General features: G+C 40.0%; 1 protein-coding gene across 3 annotated transcripts in view; it reads left to right on the forward strand.

Annotated features, from left to right (window-relative positions):
• The first annotated feature begins 867 nt into the window (after positions 1-867).
• PGAP1 (post-GPI attachment to proteins inositol deacylase 1) overlaps positions 868-21,417 on the forward strand; it is a 30,595-nt gene continuing 10,045 nt past the window's right edge. Inside the window, exons 1-17 of one of the 3 annotated variants that reach the window (XM_063162465.1) lie at positions 868-1,020; positions 5,113-5,266; positions 7,893-8,068; positions 8,683-8,854; positions 9,929-10,089; positions 11,650-11,702; positions 11,879-11,945; positions 12,996-13,101; positions 14,844-14,899; positions 15,016-15,099; positions 16,454-16,503; positions 18,025-18,076; positions 18,301-18,378; positions 19,299-19,374; positions 19,647-19,720; positions 19,807-19,858; positions 20,549-20,615. In XM_063162465.1, coding sequence (XP_063018535.1) covers positions 868-1,020; positions 5,113-5,266; positions 7,893-8,068; positions 8,683-8,854; positions 9,929-10,089; positions 11,650-11,702; positions 11,879-11,945; positions 12,996-13,101; positions 14,844-14,899; positions 15,016-15,099; positions 16,454-16,503; positions 18,025-18,076; positions 18,301-18,378; positions 19,299-19,374; positions 19,647-19,720; positions 19,807-19,858; positions 20,549-20,615 — 1,631 coding nt within the window. Of the gene's footprint in view, positions 1,021-5,112; positions 5,267-7,892; positions 8,069-8,682; positions 8,855-9,928; positions 10,090-11,649; positions 11,703-11,877; positions 11,946-12,995; positions 13,102-14,843; positions 14,900-15,015; positions 15,100-16,453; positions 16,504-18,024; positions 18,077-18,300; positions 18,379-19,298; positions 19,375-19,646; positions 19,721-19,806; positions 19,859-20,548; positions 20,616-21,417 lie in introns of those variants that run through there. The other 2 variants (XM_063162467.1, XM_063162466.1) reach the window with 2 other exon arrangements.

Raw genomic sequence — 21,417 nt, forward strand, 5'->3', positions numbered from 1 at the left:
AAGCACAGTTTAGTAACTTTTTAAACTACTGAATGCTGTATTAATGTAATAAAGAACCCTAACTGTAAACTACTATTGCAATGCATTCAGATGGTTATTTTTACAAATAAAAATGGTACAAATACAGTGGAAAACTGAGTAAATTTTGTTTCTTTTGGGGGAGCCGGGGAGGCTTAAGTATTTCGCAGTGAATATGAAAATGCAATTACTTCGTACTTCCCTCATATATAAATACCCTTTGCCCTAGAAAGCTGATTTTGCTTTCTTTGTAGATTCGGGGAAGGTGAGGAACAAAATAAACCACCACAGTAATTTATTTTTTTCTCAGTCATTAAATATTTAACTGTTTTCCCTGGTGAGCCCCAGCCGCCCTGCTGGGTGCGCCCTGCAGCTGGCTGGGGCAGCAGTCCCACAGGGACTAAAATGCACCAGACAGCTTCAAGACAGTGATAGTAAGGTGTTAAAAGTAACCCGAATTAAAGCAAACAAACAAAGGGTCCGTGGCAAGCGGGTGTGCGGGTTTATTTTCGGCAAGGTGCCGGCTCTGGCGAGGCTGGCTGAGCCCCGGGGCCCGCCCGAGCGCTGCGGGGCCGAGCGGCCGCGCCCCCTCACGGCCCCGGCGCGGCGCCCTCCCCATCATGGCGGACACGCCTCCCCCGCCAGCCGCGACATGGCGGGCGGGCCCCTCGGCCCGGCGGCCGCCCGACCTCCCCAACATGGCGGCCGCCCCCTGGCGCCGGCGGCGGCCAGGTTGAGGCGCCGGCCCGGCCGCCCTCCCGCTCCGCCTCCCGGGCGCGGCGCTCCCGCCCCGCCCCGCCCCGCCGTGCCTGTGTGCGCGGGGAGCAGCGCTCCGCTCCGCGGGGCGCCATGGGGCGGGCGGGCCGCCGGCTGCCCGCGCTGGCAGCGCTCTTCTACGGGGCGCTGGCGGCCCTGGTGCTGCTGGGCGTGCGGGACGTGATGTTCCTCTACGAGGAGAACCGGTGCAGCATGACCTACATGTACGAGTACCCCGAGTACCTGGTGAGTGTGGCGGGGTGTAACAGGTGGGACCTGCCGCTCCCGGGGCGGTGCCGCCCGCCCCTCCGCGGCCGGAGCCCGGAGCCGGGAGCCTGAGGCGCCGCTCCCCCGGGCAGGGAGAGCAGCCCCGCACTCGGGGCTCGCCGCCGTGCTGGAGCGGAGGGCGGTAAATGGGGCACGGGCAGCTGGGCCGGAGCGGGGCCGGGCTGGCAGGACGCGCTGCTGTGCCCCCGTCGTGTGGCGGTGCCCCTCGGGGGGACAGGGCGGTGGCAGAGCCGCCCACCTGTAACCCTGCGGGGCGCTTCGTGCTGCCGCCGTGCAAAACCTGCCCGCGGTCCGAGCTGCCGATGCCTGGAGCTCCGAGTGGCTCTGTGAAACCCAGGATGTTGGGTTTCACACGGGTGTTGGCCGAGAAAGGGGCTGGGCCAGCTCCTGTGCCAGCTTTGGCAGTGCCCAGGAGGCCGAGCCTTGCACTTCATGGCCCTTCTCGCGACTTCTTAGTGGGAAGTAACCAGTGTGTCAAAAAAGGGCAGAACTGAGCTTTGACTACTAGCGTATCTCTCAAGGTGGTGAACAGTGGTGCAAAGTCCTCTCGGTGAGCACTTTGGAGGTGTCATGTCCCGAAAGGTACATGGGAGAGCTTGTAAATACCTCTGAGGTCCCTCTTGTTTTGCTAACAGCCTTGTAGAAGTCTCTTTGAAAACCTGGGATCAGTTTGAGAGAATTGATATTTTCCACACACCATTCTGGTTTAGTGATGGAAGGATGTACATGCATATTTGTAAGTTCGCTGCTAATGCTGCAGCACGCAGTTGTTAGAAAACTATTTCTCTTTTTGATAGTAGTAAATACTACAGCATTTTCTCTCTTCTTAAAAGCATAACTGGTTGACTTCTGAACATTCATTTTTCATTATGTGAGTTCTAATTTACATTGGGAAAAATAGTAATTTTTCTAAATAACAGTTCAGAAGCAGGTTGCAAGCTGGCTTGCACAGTAAAGAAGATGAAAAGCAAAACTTCAGTGTCTAAATTCATAATGAAGCAGAAAGTTAATTTTTTGGGTGTCGTAATCTTTATTTCCTAACCTTGATATAGCCATCTTAGCCTACAAAAGAGGAATTAGGTATGGCTACAGGGATTGTTTTGTCAGTGCTGTAGAACAAATTCGTTTAAGCAGTTATAAGTACTTAAATACTGCACAGCAAGTTTTGAGATCTCCTGGCAGCCAGAACCTACTTCAGCTTCAGTCTGAAGCCAACCAACAGAAAGTTACTGGCAAAACCCGTGTGACAGTATTGGCGGGTGCCTGAAACTCTTGTCTGCCACCACATCTTTTGTGTTTACTCATTATGTAAGGGCTTAAACTCGGGCATCTTTAGGCAGGGTGCAAGGCTTAAAGGTGAGCAGTGGTTCCATGCAGGAGATGCAAGTCACAGCTGGCTGTATTGCCCTCTGGAATTTCTGCTTCCTGTGTAATCACTTTTGCCATGCAGAAAACAGTACTTTGGGCTGGGGGGCAAACTGTGAATTCATTTGGGTTTGCTAAGGTATTGTACTTTACAAGTAGCTTTTTATTATTGGTGCCTGCTGTGTGTGTGGTGCTGCCTTCGCTAGGAAACCCCAGGGTGGGAGTTTCGGTGGGAGGTACCTGTGCTTGCTTCTGGATTGGTGTCACGTTACAAAACAAATAACTGCTGGAGCAATTAAACAAGAAGATTAATTTCTTTTGTGCCCATCTGGGTGAGTTAGCTCCCAGTCAGCCTAGTAATTGATCATTGATCATCTTTTTTTGCATGAGTTTTAGAACTGCGTGGTTTGAATTTAACCTGCCCTTGCCCTGTTCAGCTGTACTTGGCAAGAGACTCAGAAGTTAGGAATGAGGAGTTGTTCACATAAACCTAATTTCTTACAGAACCGGGGTGAAAAACCAAGCCTGCACTGACGTTGTAAAGAGCTGCTGTAGCTTGCTACAACTGATTGCATAAGCAATGTCTTGGGAATTCACAGTTTAAACCCACTGTCATGGAACATGAATGTCTCTTTTCCTTTGGAGTTATACATTGCCACTTTGTTATAATATTTAAAAACTGTGATTTACCAAAAAATCCCCCAACCCCCCGGTATTTTGACAGTACAATTCTCATGGGTTGTGTGGGTTTTTGTGTTTGACAATGCCCCAAGGAAGAACAGCATGTTAATTTTATATTCCGTAAAAGTTTTTGAGAAGACAATGAACCGGGAAGTTTCTGTGGATGAACAGTTGATTTGATCTGTCAGGAAGTCATATAAGCACATCTTGCTGACACTCTGAGTTTAGTAATGGGAACTGCTGAAGGTTTTTTTCACATAATTTTGAAAGCCTCTCCAAAAGGAGCAGCAGAAAGGAATGAGAATGGGACAGTGAGGTGAGTGAAGCTGGAAAGGCAGGATGATGAAGGAAGGGAAAAGATCAAAGGATGATCTGAAGATAAGCCCTGAATGAAGCTTAAATTTTCTTCTTGTCACTGAAAGAATTTAACTCAAAGTCTCACACTGTGTTAATGAATCAAGATATTAAACAAATGTAAATAATATGCACACATAGATACATCTCATAGAATAGATATTTTTAATCTATATTAATAATAAACATCATTTAAATAGTTTACAAATAACCAATATACCAAAAATTTTGAAGGCCAAGGTGGGAGAAAACAGTGATTAGCTGAGCAGAGATAGACAAGAACAGGGGAAGGGAAGGAGTGTGGGGGCATCAAATTAAAGCTAAATCACCTTTATGGTAGATGCAGCTGAGAGAAAACAATAAATGATTTGAATTAAAGATGCTTCTATTTCAGAGAAGCAATTGAGAGAGACTCTACAGGAGATTTCTGATACAAAACTGAGTTTAGTCTTGACCTTGTTCTGTAAAAGTGTTTCCTTAAAATAGAAATTACACCTTAATACATGTGTCTTTGTATTATTTTTCTCTCAATTGTTACATAGTTGTAACATAAATAATCAAACACTGGAATGAGTGTATTTGCACTCATAAAAATTTTTAAAATTCTGTATCTTAGAAACTCAGAATTAGAAACCAACCAGCCTCTATGCAGGTGTTAAACCAAGGTAGTAGTAAACAAGAACACATTTAATTAAGACAGTGGCATATGACTCGAAGAGATTGACTTACTGGTGTGAGATTAATCCTCACCTAGCCCTTGGGATCAGAGAGATTTTGTTCTTTTCTCTTTGGGGATCCTAATCCTGTGAATCAGATGTGTGCTAGGTTAGGGGGTTACTGGTTGTTGGCTGACAGCTGACATGGACGTTAGACCTTGAGCTGTCCCAGAGCCAGGCACTTTGTCAGACCACAGACCCAGCTCTGGAGAGGAAACAGAAAAGGCCTCAGGGGACCAGGGGTTTGTTTTTCCTGCTGAGCTGTTTGAGGTGGTAACTGCTGTTGGTTAAACTCCACTGCAGGTGACATCTCTGTAGAACCAGCTGAGAGAATTCCCACCAGAGCTGCAGCTACCCTGAGCTAGCAGGTGGTACCCACATCCCACTGCTCTCCAGGTGTGACTCTTGGATCCTTGTGCTGCGATCCATGGCCTTGGGAAGGGTTCCAGAGCCATTCCAGTGCAGCAGGAATAGTTAGCATCACTCTTGTGCCCCAGTTTTTGCTCTCAGCTGCTCCTCTCCTGGGAGAATTGCTGGGGTTTTGACATGCCTTTTTTTTTTCTTTTCCCCACCTGTGTTATAAGGCTGGATTTACTTTAGGAATGTGCAGCTTTGGTAGATACATAATTGCATTCATTTATAGTTTGTTTCAAAGCTAATTGTTTAGAGTAACTGGAGCCATTCATTATGCCAAATAATACTTATTAAACAGTTTGTTTGATATTCCATTTTGAATTAGTTTTCTTTTAAAGCCTAACCCAGTTTTTCATTCTGTATTCTTTAGACTGTAAAGAATATTTTTATGGCTGATTTCTTCAGCCATAAAAATAAAATCACATGTGCCAGATGATTTAAATGGCTGGATAGCCACTGTATTTTCCTGTTTGCAACTCTATAAATAAGGTCCTTGTTTTCTTTTTAACTTTTGCAATAGAAAATAAAATTACCCAAGAAAACAGCCAGACGATACCCAGCGTATGAGCTGTATCTCTATGGGGAAGGGAACTACGCTGAAGAAAACAAAAATCTCCTATTGACAGGAATTCCAGTTCTCTTTCTGCCTGGGAATGCTGGCAGTTACAAACAAGGTAAGTGTTTAGCTGAGTTATAGCTTTGATACAAAAAAAGCTCTCTCAGATTTGTGCATTTGGTAGTTTTCTGTTTGAAATAATATCAGACAGAGTCATAATGATTGATCATATTAGTCTGTTTAATTCCAAACAGTCAAGTTCCATGTTTTTTGTTTGAAATCAGTGGAATGGCTAAGCTGTAATATTTCTCTGGAGCAGCAAGGCTTTTGAAAGCCACAGACAGTACAGTTTATGCAGTTTATGCTCTGGCAGCTCTGCACCCTTGCTGTACTTCTGATTGCAAACATCTAGTTGGTTTTGATTTGAACAATGTTTAGTGCAGTTAGTGCCAAATAAAACATGACCTGAATTTGATTAGGAGAAACTGAACCATCTGTTGTCTGTGATGTAAAGGAATTACATGCTATAGAAATTCATCTAAGCTTGCCCTCTAGTTTCATTATTCCCTACATCTTTATATTGTGCTGTTTTTTCCTTAACATTGGCTTCCCACTTTACACACAACCTCTTTTGTTTTCCCTGTTACATTTCTAGACTCCAAATGAAAAGCAGTAATCATTTTAAAGCATTTTTATTTTTCTGAATACCAAAGCTAATGGTACATGAAGTTTTGTGTTTCAATGTTTACTTTCGTACCTGCTATTCCTTCCAGTCTGGGTTTGTCAGACTGTTATTTTTGTTCCCTAAAATGTGCTTTGAAACAGTAAATAACACTCTCATGGTGTTAGAAAATGGATGTGTGGGGCGGGGAAAACCAACATGGTCTGAGCCCTGATTTCTTACTGTGATAATTTTTCCTTATATTAGCACTAAATTTGATGATTAAATTACCTGATTTCAGAGAACCTTTAGAGAGCTGGAGTTTTTTGATAATGTACTTGCTTAGCTTATAACAGTGTAAAATATTTTACCAATTAGTACTTTCAGAAAAGCCATAGAGACTTCCAGGCACAATAGCATCCAAAGAAGATTACAAACATAATGATTATGAGAGGTGCCATATGGACTTTAGTGATTGTGCATCAAATATTGCAAATCTGTGAATTAATGCTGTCTCTAAACACAGGGCAGTACATCACTATGCAGGAAATAGAATGGTACTCTCAGGGCATTTTAGGAATCAAAAGGAAATATCTGAAAAACAAACTTACTAGGTGAGTAGAAGTACTACATGCTATAGGAACAATAAATATTTTAGTAATGTTCTTTTTGGAATGGATTTAGGGAGACTGGCAATACATCATCTGTGCATTTTGGAAAACTTTTGTTAAAATTAATTCATATTAATTCTTACTTTGTTCAGAATTTATTGTGAGATGACACAGTTTTATTTTGATGCCTAGAAGAGCAGAGAAGGTGTTGCTATTGTAATTTTCTTAGTTGTTTAAAATATATTCATATTTGTTAAACAATGAAGACAGGGGCTGCTGCTGCCTTTGCTGGCCTTGTTATCTTCATAGAACCATTTAGGTTGGAAAGGGCCTTTAACATCATGGAATGCCAGCATTAATCCAGCCAAGCCCACCTGTAAGCCATGTCCCTGAGTGCCACATCTGCACAGGTTTTGAATGACTCCAGGGATGGCAACTCCAGCTTGGGCAGCAATATCTGACCGCCCTTTTGGGGAAGAAACATTTCTGAGGATCCAGTATAAATGTCCCCTGGTGCAACTTGAGGCCATTTCCTCTTGTCCTTTCACTTGAAAGAAGAGGCTCACCCACAACCCACCTTCAGGAGTTTTTCACGTGGTTACAGGCATTTTTGAAATATTAATTCATCATCTTTCATGGGCACTAAAATGAAATTTGTAAAATGTACAAAATTCAGACTTTGTGTAAAAGACAATCTGAGAAGGAGGGTTCTGCTGTTCTTTCAACCTGCACTCTAGGAGAATCTTGTTCTTGTGTGCTGGATTTGGGCAGACCTTTGTTACCATCATTTGTTATTTTATATAGGCACTTTTGGGACTTTCTCTTTTATTTTTTACTACCATGCCTTGTTATTTGCAGCTGTTATTGTTCCCATCCTGCATTGTCTCCATGGAAACTTGGGGACAATTCTGCACACAAAAGGCTGAATTGAACAGTAGCCAGGGTTAGACAGGGAAGACAGGTCAGAAGCAAGACCTTGCAAAGTGAACATTTTCTCACTCGAGGTTTTAGGTGGACAAGTGTCCTTTAGGATTTGATTTTGCAGTCCCCCATACTTATCTTAGTGGTGTTTGGGAATGTTTTCTTAGACGATGGCCTTCAAAGGAGTTTTCTTCTTGATGGCCTTGAAAGGAGTTTTAGGAAATCCTAGCAGTAGCACTGCCTCTACAGTTGGAATCAAGGATGCCTTCTTCTCTGGTGGCACCAAGAAGGTGCAAATGAGATGAGAAAAGCAGCCCTAAGGTGGAGGAACATGATCCTTGTATAAATTTGTTCCTGACATAAAATACCTCTGTTGTCAGCAGTAAGCTGAAAAGAAATTGTTTGGTTTAGAATGTCTTTTATAAATGACTTGAGGTGAACAATGGATTTAATGTATTTGTTTCCTAATTGATTCTGTATTTCAGTGTTTTTCTGCTAAAGTGATGCTAAGCAATGACTGTTGGACTAATTGCTGTGATTTCTTTTTCTAGTACGTTCTCTTGGCTCCATTGCACTTAGAAAAGCCGAAGATGTTGACTTCAAGTATCATTTTAATTTCTTCAGTGTCAACTTTAATGAGGAGTTGGTTGCATTGTATGGTGGCAGCCTGCAACGACAGACCAAGTTTGTGCATGAGTGCATCAAAGTAATCCTTAAGCTGTACAAGGTAAGTAGTGCCACGTGCTGAGTAGAGCACTTCCCTTTGGGAATGGAATTCTGGGCTGCCCTTCCTGCTGCAAAACTGAGGAGTGAGGAGTAGGAGAGGGAGACATTTTGAAGGTGATAATAATGCAATAGAGAATTACTTTAACGCATTTTTAGTATGTGACAATCCCAGAGTTTTGAGGAGGTTCTGTGTTGTGTTTCCAAATAAGTACTTCTGTGCACAATGGATGTCTTTTTCTAGTAGAGATGTAAATATTTGTAGTTTACTAAAATATTCATATAGCATTGCCTTACATCAAGTTTTCTCTGGGAAAGTTCTTTGATGTCCTCTGTTCCTAAAAACTTCAGAAATTAAAATCAGCTTAAGTTTACTAAGCTTACACAGGCTACAAAGTATTTCCTTTTGAGCTGGATAATTCATATTAAGCACATTTTCATGAGATAGCCAGTACATTTTTATTGAATTTGTAAGCTTGTTAAGTTGATGCTAATTCATGTTGTCCTTGAAGACCATAAGTTAATTGGAGTGGGGGGGGGAATCTACAGCTGATAAGAAAATAAGAACAGTTCAATGTCAGATCTGTTTCTGATGTGTCTGATTGCTCTTTGCTGAAGGATCAGGAATTTGCCCCGAGCAGTGTGGCAATAGTTGGGCATTCCATGGGTGGTCTTGTTGCAAGGGCATTGCTCACTCTGAAGAATTTTAAGCCTGAACTCATAAACCTGCTCATTACACAAGCCACACCTCATGTTGCACCTGTAATGCCTTTGGACAAATATCTTACTGGTGAGTATTGCATTTGTCTAACCACATGGTATTTATTTATTGATCCTCTCAAGCTGTGGTGGGGAGATTGTTGCTAATCAACAGCAAAATGTGCTGCTTTATTTACTGTAATCAATCTGTTCCTTTGTTACTCAGGTAGTTGAGGGTGCCAGGATACTCAAAGTCAAATGTTATATAGAATGGATTATGTGGACTTGAGTTTCTGTGTAATGCCTGGAGCTCTCAATAATCTGTAATTTAATAAGTTGCAGGGCATGTTACTAAATTTGTAAGCTTTCCAGTGAATGGCGTATTTTCTTTCTCTTTTTTCTCCTCTTTTGAAACTTGACCTCTGTAATGACCTTTATCTTTATTGGATGAGATAGTGTTAGTTCTGTAAAAGGTGATAAATTTAATGATTTTCATACCCAAAGGTTGTACAAGTGAGAATATAAATATAGATGTAATTACATAATTTAAATATTTACAAAAAAGATCATATCTTCTCTCACCTAAATAAGTGTGGCATAAAAATGAAGTATAATCATTACACATGTACTATACACTTCCTGAAAAGCTAGATTTGATTAAACTATACTGATTAAATATGTGTTTTGTGGTATTTGTGCTGCTATATGGAGATACTGAGGGAATTGGTGAAGGAAAGGGAACAGACATTAATTTTCATTGTTCTCTGTGACACCCAAGAGGAATGAATTATCTTTAGCTGCTGCATTTGATTTATTGTGCTTGTATTAATTCTCCATCCTACAATTGATTTCAGAGCAATGTTTAATCCTTACTGACTGTTTCTGGACTTCAAGTAAATCTGTGTCTGTCCTTCAAATAAACCTGTGGATTGCTACTCTAACAATATATGTGCTCAGCTGATAAAGAAAATGTATCTTTCTTAACTGCTACCTCTTTGGGTTAAAACAATAATTTTCCTCTCTTACATGAATCAAAAGTGATAATCAGAGCTCAAATGTCTCCTAGGGGGCTTACAGAAACTCTTAGTTAATGTTTATATAGCTCTTTTTTTTATATCAAATATCCTTATGGGAAAATGATGATTGATTTTAATATATTTTATAGATTTTTATACAGCTGTAAACAATCATTGGATTCTAAAAGCCCAAGATTTAAGAAATTTAACTACCCTTTCTGTGGCGGGAGGATTCAGAGATTACCAAGTTCGTTCAGGACTGGCTTTTCTACCAAGATTGAGTCAACATGACAGTGCCTTATCTGTTGTGGTAAAAAAGCAAACTGTTTTTTTTTTGGTTTTGCATGGAACTGTGTTAGATAGTTATTAACGTAGTGCATGTATCAGTGCTATATGGGCAGCATAGTGTCAATAAATGTGAAAATACTGCATGTTCAAACACTAGATGGATGCTGTATGGTTATAAAATCAAGTTGATGTAGTCTAAATGAGCCATTCACTGGAGGAATATGTGTGGCACTGATTGGAATCATCTATCACTGATAGTGTTTCTTCTTACCACCTGCTTGCACTTCTTCAGTTCCAGAACTCAGGTTTTATTTCCCTGTGTTTTTGCAAGAGATGTGTATGTGGAGAAAGGCGAATGTGTAGTATAGAAGTAGAATGTTCTGTTATAAAAGAGAACTCTGGCACAGCATCTTCTTTTTGTATTTGTTGTTTTTCAAAGAATTTAGGAATTGAAAGGATGTAGAGGATCATCAAGTCAAATTTTCTGCTTTTTGAGGCATCTATGCTTTCAAAATTAATCAAGGGTCATCAGGAAGTATTTAAGTTTGTTGTTCCATCCTCTCTCCATCAACTTGTTCCCTACATGGACAATGGAGAAGCTGGAAAACACAAGGAAGAGGAAAACTTGTCATTTCCAACTTCCATTTACTGCAGAAGCCAGTTTTTAAATGCCTTTCTTCTGACATCTGCTTAAAATGCTATATGAAAAAGCTGTCATTCCCTTGGTGTTTACCTCCCTGTGTGTTGTACAGAAAGCTGTCTATAAATAGGCTCAGCTCAGATCCTGCTAGGCTAAGAGGATTAACTCTGCATTCCCTTTGTCCTAGTAACCCTTCTCTGCATCTGCTCTACTTTCATTTCTCTTGAGTGTTGGGGACCAGAATTTTGCATGAGATTTCCTGAGTAGTGGTACCAGTTCCTCCTGGTTTTTGTTTGGTTTGTTTTGGAGGTCATGTTGTGGTTGCTATAGTTCAGTTTGTTTTTTTCTTCCCAATGATGAATTAATAGTTCAATTAATTTGATTCATGTTGAGCAATAGGTTGATGAGCTCCATTTGTGGGAGGTTTTTTAGAAAGTGTTAGTCCCTAAAATGTAATACATGAAATCCATTTAAAGCAAGTAACAGCTTCAGACTGACCAGCCTTTCTTTGTGGTGCTCTGATGGTTCTTGCTGTTGAGGACGCCCTTGGTTTCTCAAGAACAGCTTTCATTGGCATGCTGCTATTCTCATGTGCCAGGATCAGGTATTAAAATAGTAAGATTAGTCATAGAAGCAGTCTTTGAAGAAATTTTTGGTAAGTTTCCTCCTCTCCATTTTCTGCCCTTTCACCCCTGGTCTCTGCTATCTAACACAGATAGTTTTGTAATTTTGTTTTATCATTTCCATCTTGCACGTGCCTCAGTGCTTGCAAGATGGGTGACTGAAGAAGTCATTCTGCTGCACCCTAAGCTCTGAAACTCTTAAGATAAGGGCTGTTCTTTTTAATAATTGTGCAAATATGTTTAAATGAGGGGAAAATTTTCCATATAATTTTAGAATTGAGTACTAACAAAAGCTTAATGGTTTTCTTCCCCTGAACAGAGCTCAGCTGTGCCTAGAGCTTGGGCCTCAACTGACCATCTCTCCATAGTGTGGTAAGAGAATGGAACAAAGGTTCATTGACTCACTGTGCATAGCTCTCTTCTCCACTGTTAGAACTTTCTACTATAATTTACCTTCACTTTATTATTATGGTGAAGTCTCTTCTGACCAATTTTAACACCCTGGATCTTTCCTTTCTAGATTTAATTTTCCTTATTCTGTCTTCTAGGTGCAAAGAACTGATCCTGGCTACCATTAGAGCTTTTTTTGATCTCATAGATGAAAACACAAGGCAGGTCTGTATATATGATCTCTGTATATTTACCCATCACACTTTCTTCTTCCATCCCAGAATGTTTAATCAGGAGAGATATCTCCCTCTTTCACAGAAAGCTTTCTTGATTATTCTATGTCACGCTGAGAAGTTCCCATTTTGTACCAGTCACTGAGAAATCCCTTTGTGTTGTTTAACCAAAGAGTCAGAAATAAGGTGTTAGCTCAGTTTTCATTATTGACTGCTTGATGCTTTATAGCTGAGCTGTGGGCTGAACATTTCTTCCACAAAGCAGCAGGTTCAGTTGACCTTGCACCAGGATAAATAAATTTTGTTGGATCTGTAGCTGTGAATTTGACCTCTAATGTGTACATAAGAGCAGAGCCCAAGACACAGAAGAGGAAGGATTTAGGTGTTCCTTCTGAGGCTGTTTGGGACAGACTCCTCTAGTTTTTCATGTGTACTTATTTTATTGTGTGATTTTGAGAGTCAAAAAGAGCAGTACAGTTGTTCTGCAGCACTGACTGTGCTAGAGAGTAAAACTTTTCAGAAATCAATTCAAGTGGCCACAGTTTTGGAAAGTGGAATAGATAAAAATTAGTCCTGGAAGGGTTATTTGGAAAAAGCAAAACCAAACCAATCAAAAAACCAAAAATCCCGGCCAAAATCCAAACAAAAGTGAATCCCAGTGTGGCAATACAGCTGGATATGAGAGCTCAGATTAGCCTAAATGTGAGAATTTTTCTTAAGCTCTGGCCTGAGTTTCATTTCAGGAAGAATGCATGTGTGCCTATAAAGAAAGTTTAATGGAATGGTTTCCTGGGTTATGAGTAGGTGAGAATATAAAACTCCTGAAAGTTTTGGCTGTGCTCAATAATGTGTAGATTTTCTGTATTGCAGTGATTGAGTGTTGGTGGCACTTCAGAGTATTGAATTCAGAAGAGAAGGGGCTCAATGACTTCTAACAATCTCTGCTGCCTTCCCCCCCACAAAACTGCATTGCTAGCTGTGATCATGAGGTGATCTTAAATCACACACATTGGTAAAAATTGATAATGTGCTTTTGTTTTAGATAACTGAGGATCCAAAGAAGAGAATGTCTGTATTGAATCACCACTTTGTGAGACACCCTGCAAAGATGTATGAGGAAAATCCTGAAGCTTTTACACACCTCACAGGTGAGCAGCAGTTTTCTTTATAATAGGGTTCAGTGATACTGCTTTGTTAATGGTTAATCTTCTCATTAACAGTTTCAGAATACACTTTAACCTCCTTCAGGCAAACTAAAATAATTTACAGGTTACAGGCCTAAGCAATCTGTGTTTATTTGGTTTTGGTATTAAATTGGTTAACAGGGATAGGTGCAAAAATCTGTCACTTTTCTATGGCTCAGACTCTGAGGAGTCATATTTACACCAGGTTGTCCAGTAGGAGATCTCAGAAACTGGGAATTGCTGGATGTCAGAAGAGCAGTCTTATCTGCAGTGGTTGCAAGAGGGATTGGAGGGGGGTTGCAGAGCCATTCTGGTGATTTTGTTCTGCTCATGGAAATCCTGAACATTCAGACCTGCTCCATCAATCACTTTTCCCCATGACATGGCAGGGTGAAATGAACTGTTCACTGAGGGGTTCCTTCTACAGTTCCTTCCTAAGGATGCAGAGTTAAAAGTGAGAGATTTTGACTACATGGAGTTTTAAGGACTAAACACAACTTTTGTAGAGCAAAGCTTTATTTTGCTGAAGTGGGCTGAACTGTTTTACACAAACCATTTTATTTCAGGAATGTTCTCAGTGTAAGACATTGTACAAGTACCAATGTAGCTTGTACTTTGCTGTCCAGTTTTGGGCACCCTCTTACATGAGAGCATTTATGCATTGGCATCTCTGAAATGAGCGTGGAGCAAAAGACCACCCAAATGGGCAGTTCCTGAGGCATAGGAAATGGGGGAAGGAGGCTGAGTGAACTGAGGAATTTCACCCTGAAGAAAATGCTGAGGGGAATCATGTTGCTGTTTTCAACTTCCTAATGAAGAATTGGAGAGAAGATGAAGTTAGATTTTTGTCAGAGGTTTACAGTGATAGCATAATTAGAAAGCAGAAGGTTTCTACAGTTAGGCAGTAGAAATCGTGTTGTAACAAAAGATGTTCTAATTAGGTATTAGGAAAAAATATTTCACCAGGAAGGTAGTGAAACACTAGGACAGGTGCCCAGAGAGGTTGTGAAACTGATATTTTGGGAGGGTTGCCTTTTTTGGGTCGGTTTTTAGCAATAAGAAAAATTTCTTTTAAATTGGATTTCATCTTTCTGTCTTCCTATTCATGGTGACCTCTTGACATTTAGCTGAATTTCTGTCATGAATTTGTTACTCTCCTTAAATGGAAGAAAGATACAACCTCTTTGCATGACAGTTGGCATTGTTTGTACTCTGAGCTCTTCATTATTGCCTTACTCTTTTCCCTTGGCATATCTTTAAACTGCTCCTGGTTTTTTCTGTGTTACTCACTTTGCTGATGTTCTTCTGCACAACTTTCTGTATTAGCTTTCTAAAATGCTGACAGGGACAAAGATTGGGGCTGTTCCTAATGTTGCCTCATCATTAATCACTCACCCTGTAATTACACAAATATAATTTGGTTTATTTGTTTTGTTGCCTTTATTTTGTTTCAAAATCCATGGGGTTTTTATTTTGCCATTAGTATTTATTAACAGGATCCTAGGGCTTTATTGTTTCCTGTGTAACTGATGATAACTGTTGCATGTAATTGTAAGCAGTAGCAATCCTCAGTGTTGATTAAAGCACAAAAGGTTTATATCCATATATAGATAGGAAATAAGACCTTGGTGATCAGTAAAATACCAGGTTTTGGATGAAAGGATAATTGTTCCTGCAGTGCAGCATACTGAAATATTTATTTTTAGGAGCTTTCAATTGGATTACAGTCAAAGCCTCAAAATGGACTTACTCAGTTTACAATGTAAGTAATATTTTTCCTCATTGTGTGTTTATATTTTTGTTTGGTTGTTGTGTTGGGGCAGGGGGTTGTGGTTTTTTATTTTAATAATGAGCTTTTGTTTTTGGGGTTTTTTTTAGGATTCTGATGGAAAATATTTTTCATTTCCTCTTGCAAGCCACAGAAAATCATACAGTCATGTTTACTGTGAAAATAGTATGTTGGTGAGAAAATACTTCTTTAATGTCTGGCATTTGTTTATAAAGATGTGATTTTTAATTTCCATTTGCTGCAGTCCTAAGACAATTAATGAGCAGCTGTTGAAATTGCTGCCATCCATTTGCAATCACAGCCTAATGCATGTCAGAGGCACTACCTGTTTTAGCATGTCCCACTTAGTATTCAAGATCTGAAACCTCCAGTGCCACCTGAACCTCAGATGTTTTCTTTCCAGCTCTCCTGGTTAGCTCTAATTACTGTGTCCTTTGATTTAGTGCAGTTCTGTATCAATGGTTTTGAAGGAAGAAGTTGTTTTTAGTGCTGCTGTGTTTTTGCCATACTTCTAATTTGGGAAAGCTGTTTGTAGGTTTGCTTTCCCATAATAAAATTTATTATGAGCCTGGAAGGCTGCAGAGATCTTTCACTAAGCAAAGAAAGTGAATGGAAGACAGATGAGGAGACAGCACCATCTCAGTTGTCTCCTATGAAGAGGAAACACCATAATGTGCATTTCTTGTATTTTTAGCTTGAGACACAGATATTCAGCCAAATTTTTTTTCAGTTACTTATACAAGAATGAATTTAATCTCTTGGCAAACTGAAGATGGATAAATACACTTTTCAGAATCACATATTTACATTAGTGGCAAGAAAATTGAGATGCTTTCCTGTTTCATCCTGCCTGTCCCTGTTGCCACTCCTCCCCTTGCAAAGATGGCATTCATAGCACCACTGTGAACAGCAGTTGTGTGTGCTTGGTGCTTTTGTAACTTTCTCAGTGGCACCTTCAGTGTTTGCATGTGTGTTGTGACCTTAGCTGTGCTTTGATGGGATAACTTTTCCCTTGTTATGGTGTCTGAAACACAGGCCCAGCACAGCTTGAGAGGGGGAGGGAAGTACAAAACAAACAAATGTCTGAGAGCTGCATCATGGTGCTGTTGCTTCAGAACACTTAAATTCTCAAGGGATGGAGCAGTAGAACATTAAATATCTAAAGTATTCCTCTACTGCTTAAAAGAGTACCTTGAGATGTTCCTTTTAGTTAGAAGAGATTAAACATCGTATGTAAGATGGATATTTTTAAAAGAGAATTTATGAAAGCTTGTTTGCTTAACTTTGTATTTACTCATATAAAGGGTGGCAAATTGAAGTTGTGTAAAATGGTTCCTAGAAACCCCCACCATTCACTCTGAAGCTTCACCTTTCTGTCCTTGCAATTATAATTGCAAGATTGATATCAGTCCTTTAATTATCATCAGTTTTAACCCTTGCATTGTTTGAAGTAATCAGTATTTTGAATATATTTATAAATGCAATCACACCTAGGTAATGGAGTATTTTATGGTATTGACTTTACAGGACACAAGTAGCTGGATTTATGGCTGCATGAACACTAATTCATCAATGTGGTGAGTATGAACAATTCCTGTCCTTTATTCAAATAGGTTTTGTGAGGCTGTGTTTGAATTTAAAGCGTATAAATTATCCTTGGTAGGAAGGGATTGGGAAGTAAAATCATTATTGTAAATAATTCATGCTTTCTATATCACCAGGAAAACAGGAAAGAATAGCTTTTCTTAAAATAGGTGATATTCCTCTTCAGGGAGCTGTGCTTTTGCCCTTCATGGCAAGAGCTGGAGAGGGACCTTCCACAAGGGCATGAGGTGGCAGAACAGGGGGTAGTGGCTTTAAACTGGCAGGGCAGGTTTAGGTTGGATATCGGGGAGAAGTTGTTCACTGTGAGGGTGTGAGGCACTGGAGCAGCTCCCCCATCGAGGCTGTGGATGTCCCACCCCTGGAGATGTTCCAGGCCAGGCTGGATGGGGTCCTGAGTCACCTGGTCTGGTGCAGGGTGTCCCTGTCCATGGCAGAGCTGTTGGAACTAGATGGGTTTTAATGTCCTTTTCAACCCACTCTGTCATTCTGTTTCTTTAGAACTCTGTGACAAAGACATCAAATGTCACACAGAGCCTTCAGAAGAGTGGAGTAAAGCATCTCTTTCCTTCTTATTTTAAATTTGCTACTGTCATATGAAAAGTATTTAGAAGGACACGTGGTTTAGTGGTTGTATTTTATGACAGTAGTTACAAAATAGATTTAAAACATTGTCTTAGCTTAAATTTGTAAAATAGACTCAAAGTAAATTCATTCTACCCTTCAAATCAGGGAAAGCTTCCAGGCAAAATTGAACAAGCAAAATTTTTATCTGTTCTGGGGTCACTGAGGTGTACAGGCAGATAGTCAAATGCCACAGTTACTTTTTCCTGATCCAAGAAGTTGGCTGTGACTCCTTTGTAGAACCTTTGATCAGCATGAAGTGATGAAGTTACTCGTTCAGGACTGCTACTTAAACCTCATCTCACAATTGTGGGTTGGCTGTGGACTGTCCTGAGGTCATGAACACTGTTTAGAGAAACAGCAGTATTCTGGTAATCAAAAAATCAAAACCTGGTGACCAAATGGATGTGTTGCAGTTCAGTGTGTGAACACATTTTAGAACTGCTACAAACTCTTTAACAGCTAACAACATTTTTTATTTATATTCTCTATTTTAGGTATTTCCATAGAAAAATCTGTGCTTTTGATGTTTAACAGATGCTAATAAAACTGCATAATATTTCAATGCTAGTACAGTTTTAGCTGATGAAAAGTTTTCTCTTTGTGTCTGAGCTGCCTGGCTAATACATGCTGCAGGTTTTCTGTATGAGAGAGTTGGAGATTTGCTTGGCTTGGTTTTGCACAAATAAGATTTGCACTATCTGAAATTACTGCAGTTTGATAAATTACTGTGGTAGCAGTGCAGCCAAATTTCTTCTCAATTTAAAATGTTAATTCAGAGAGAGAGAGAAGCTGGTTTATTAATCCACTGCCATAATGCTGGGCCTGCATAATGAATATGCTCATCCTTTAATGTGCATGAATTTTTACAGCCTGGAAGCTGCTGATTTATCCTGGAGAGCTGAGTTACTTCCAACCACCAAGGTAAGTGTGGACCTAACTTGTAGGAGGGAAAGGTGTTTCAGGAGGTCGTTGCAAGTCATGGAGGAAGGAGCTGTTCTGTTTGGAGCATTGGGACAGATTGCATTCCACAGGAGAGGGTACAAGAGGTCAACAACTGGGAACTGGCAAGGGGCAAGCTAAGGGGTGTGTTCATTAATGGCTTTGCTACTTCCTTCTTTCTTTTTCTTTCTTCCTTTCTTTTTAAGGTTGTAATGCTGAAACTCCTGGACTATCCTTCTTTGTCCCACATTGTCATTCAGGTACCACCTGCAGTTGGCAATAAGGTAAAAAAAACCACATTCAGAAATTGCTTGCTTGGTGTATTCATAACTTTCAGGGGCTATGACAGGAGGAAAAGGAAGCATATTTAATATGTGCTGAGTTACTTTGAGAAGCCATAGACCCACAGTGTAGTGTGGTTTGAAAATAGCTTGTGTAAGCTCAGAAACACTTTGATAAAACACCAAACAATAAGGCATGAACAGCACTTGAAACATGTACAGGGCCATGGCTCTCAAATCAGTTCTTAGAGTTCCTGTTGGAGATTCTAATGGTAATCTTCCTTGTTCTTCTTAATCCTCTGACTGTTTTCCTGAATGTTCATACCTTTGAACAGTCACTTCTCTTACCCAGCTTAGCAGAGATTACAGAAAATGGAAGGCAGCACACCTGGGTTCTGGGAAGCATAGGTCAGATAGCTCTGCAAGTTCTTAAACCACAAATGATGTAGTAGCCTGAGTTGTGCAGAGTTTACCAGTTTGACTCTCACAAATGAGATGGATATCTTTGCAGCAAGAGCTCTCAGGATCCCAGTAAGAGGACATTTGGAGGCTTGGTGTGTTACCCATGTGGGTCTGGCAGACCTTTCCAGTTAGTCCTGGAAATGGCAGAGTACTGAATTGGAATTTCCAGTAAGATGGATCAGAGCTGACATTGCTTTCTGTGACACAAATACAGTCTCTGAGTCTGTGGTATATTAATCCATGAGCCAAGAAGTCATTCACAGCACAAGTGTGTGATGTTCTTCTTTGAGTGTATCTTCAGATAGTTGTGACAGAGGCATCTTGCAGTGAAATTAGCAATGCACAATGTTCAATAAGCAAAGATAGAGGAGACATCACTTGGGAAATGTAATTTGGCAAGTACAAAGGCTTTCTAGTTTTGTGCTTTGGTTTAGATCTGTTTTTAATATCCTCAATTGCAGTATACTTTGGGCTGTGAATTCTTCAAAGAGGATTCCAGAACAGTCCAGCTCCCTGTAACACACATTTTTTCATTTGGTAAGTATAGCATATTGCTTTTGGAAAAAATGGAAAACTAAAATAACTAACCTTTGGATAATAAATTTGCCTAAAAATATCAGGTCAGGAGGTTTTTGGGGGTTGCTTTTCACTGAAGCTAACACTGCCTTTGTTAACAACAAAGAAATAAGAAATGTGGGGGTTTAACAGATATGAAAGTATGTAATTCTCCTGGAAAAGAAATAATCTGAATATGTAGTGACTTGTCAGATAATTGTATCTAATAAGTGAAAATATTGTATCCTTTCCAGGGTTTTCTTCAAGCAAAATTCTCTTAAATTCAACTGGATTACTTTACAATGTACAGCTCCAGCACTTCAGCCAGGTAAGAATTCTACTAAAGTTTTTAAGGTAATGTAACCACTGTTTGTCTGGAGAAAAGTGAGTGAATTCTATTTTTTTGTGTTCTAGATATATCAAGCTTTCAAAATTTATATAGACAGTCACTGCCAGTCACTCAAAGGTAAATAGAAGTCTTCTAAAGTACAAATTTATAAAACAAATTGTTGAAAATTTGTAGGAGCTAAAGTGTTCTCATGCAATAGAGTTTAGCAATGCTGCTATGTGTCTGTGTTCAAATGTGTCTGTTGATATCTCTCACTTCCCTCTTTAAGAAGGATGGATCAACAAAAATGAGGAATTAGGATTTTAATGTTTGTTTTTCTTATTTCCCAGCAAAGGGAAGTTGAATTTCCATTTCAGTTTCAAGATTCTGCCTTATATTGAAAATGTTTCTTGAGAAAGGCACATTTGCCTAGGATTTTTACAAATGTGAATGTTGAGCTGCATAAGCTTAAACAGGATGTGTTGCTAAAGGACCCTGTTTCAAAAAAAAAGAAAGTGATGAATTTCATTAGACTGAGGTTTTGTTTCATATTGTAAAGCAGAACTCTTCTCAAAACTGTTCTTCTTTTAAACATTGATGTCTCACTGTCTTTTTCTGTAACAGCCTGAGTTTAACCATGTCATTTTTGTTTGCTGCTGACTGCTCTGATCTGCATTGCAGTGTCAATGGCAATGTAACTGCAAGCCCAGAGATTCTGTGTAGTGATCTGTGTGCCACCTTTGTTTTACTGGCCCTGGAGTTTTTAGAGACAGTTGCCACATGTTGTTCTTAGTTAAGTTTATATTTTTTAATGCTGTTCCATTTCAGAAAGAAAACCAAGTGTTTACAGACTTCATATCCCCTGGTCATATGAAGACTCAATAACTGTAGCAAAGTAAGGACTTTAACAATTAATGACTTCTTGATATCTTTTTAAAGAATATTTGCATCCTGTTGTGGTAGTATTTCTGATGTGAGACAGTTTCTCCAGTCTTAAGTGTTTGGCTTCTGCATCTTTTCCTCATTTACCTTTCTGCCCTTGCTGACACAGTTGTTTTGACTTTTCCTAGAATAAGGATACCTATTAATTGTTTGCTTAATAGTTCTCACTAATTTTCTTGTAAAAGAAGTCAGATATGCTGGTTTGAAATTCTCAGGATTATCATTGACCTTCTCATGAGTGGAGAACAGTGGCTGCTCTGAATGCTGGCTTCCTCCTGGAAGCCAGGGTTTGGATTACAGCAGCCCTATGTTTGCTTCAGCAGCATAGTCCTGACAAAATCAAATTATACAGCTTGAAATATATTTGTCACTTATGAAGTTGAACACTTGACTTAGTTTTAGATGGTAGGAAAACTGTATTTCTAGTTTATTTTAGAAGTCTTAAGGATACCTCACAATTCCCAGCCCCCTGTGTTTTCCAGCAGCATAATACTTTCAGGAAACTGAATTATATTCCTGAGGATATGTTCTGTCCCTTCCTGGCACTCAGCATACTTGCATGCTCTATGTGTTCCCTAAACTTGTCTGCCTTCCTTAGTGCCAAGTCCCAGGATAGTTCAGAGGAGAGGGAACTGAGGATGTTACACAGTTCTTTGTGACAGGATGAACAAGTTCCTTACACCATTTTGCTCACAGCTTGAGGTGACACTTGGTGTGGTAGATCTGATTTATGTGCACTTGTTGAGGACTGAGAC

Source organism: Melospiza melodia, chromosome 8, assembly GCF_035770615.1.
Source record: "Melospiza melodia melodia isolate bMelMel2 chromosome 8, bMelMel2.pri, whole genome shotgun sequence".
NCBI lineage: Eukaryota > Metazoa > Chordata > Aves > Passeriformes > Passerellidae > Melospiza > Melospiza melodia.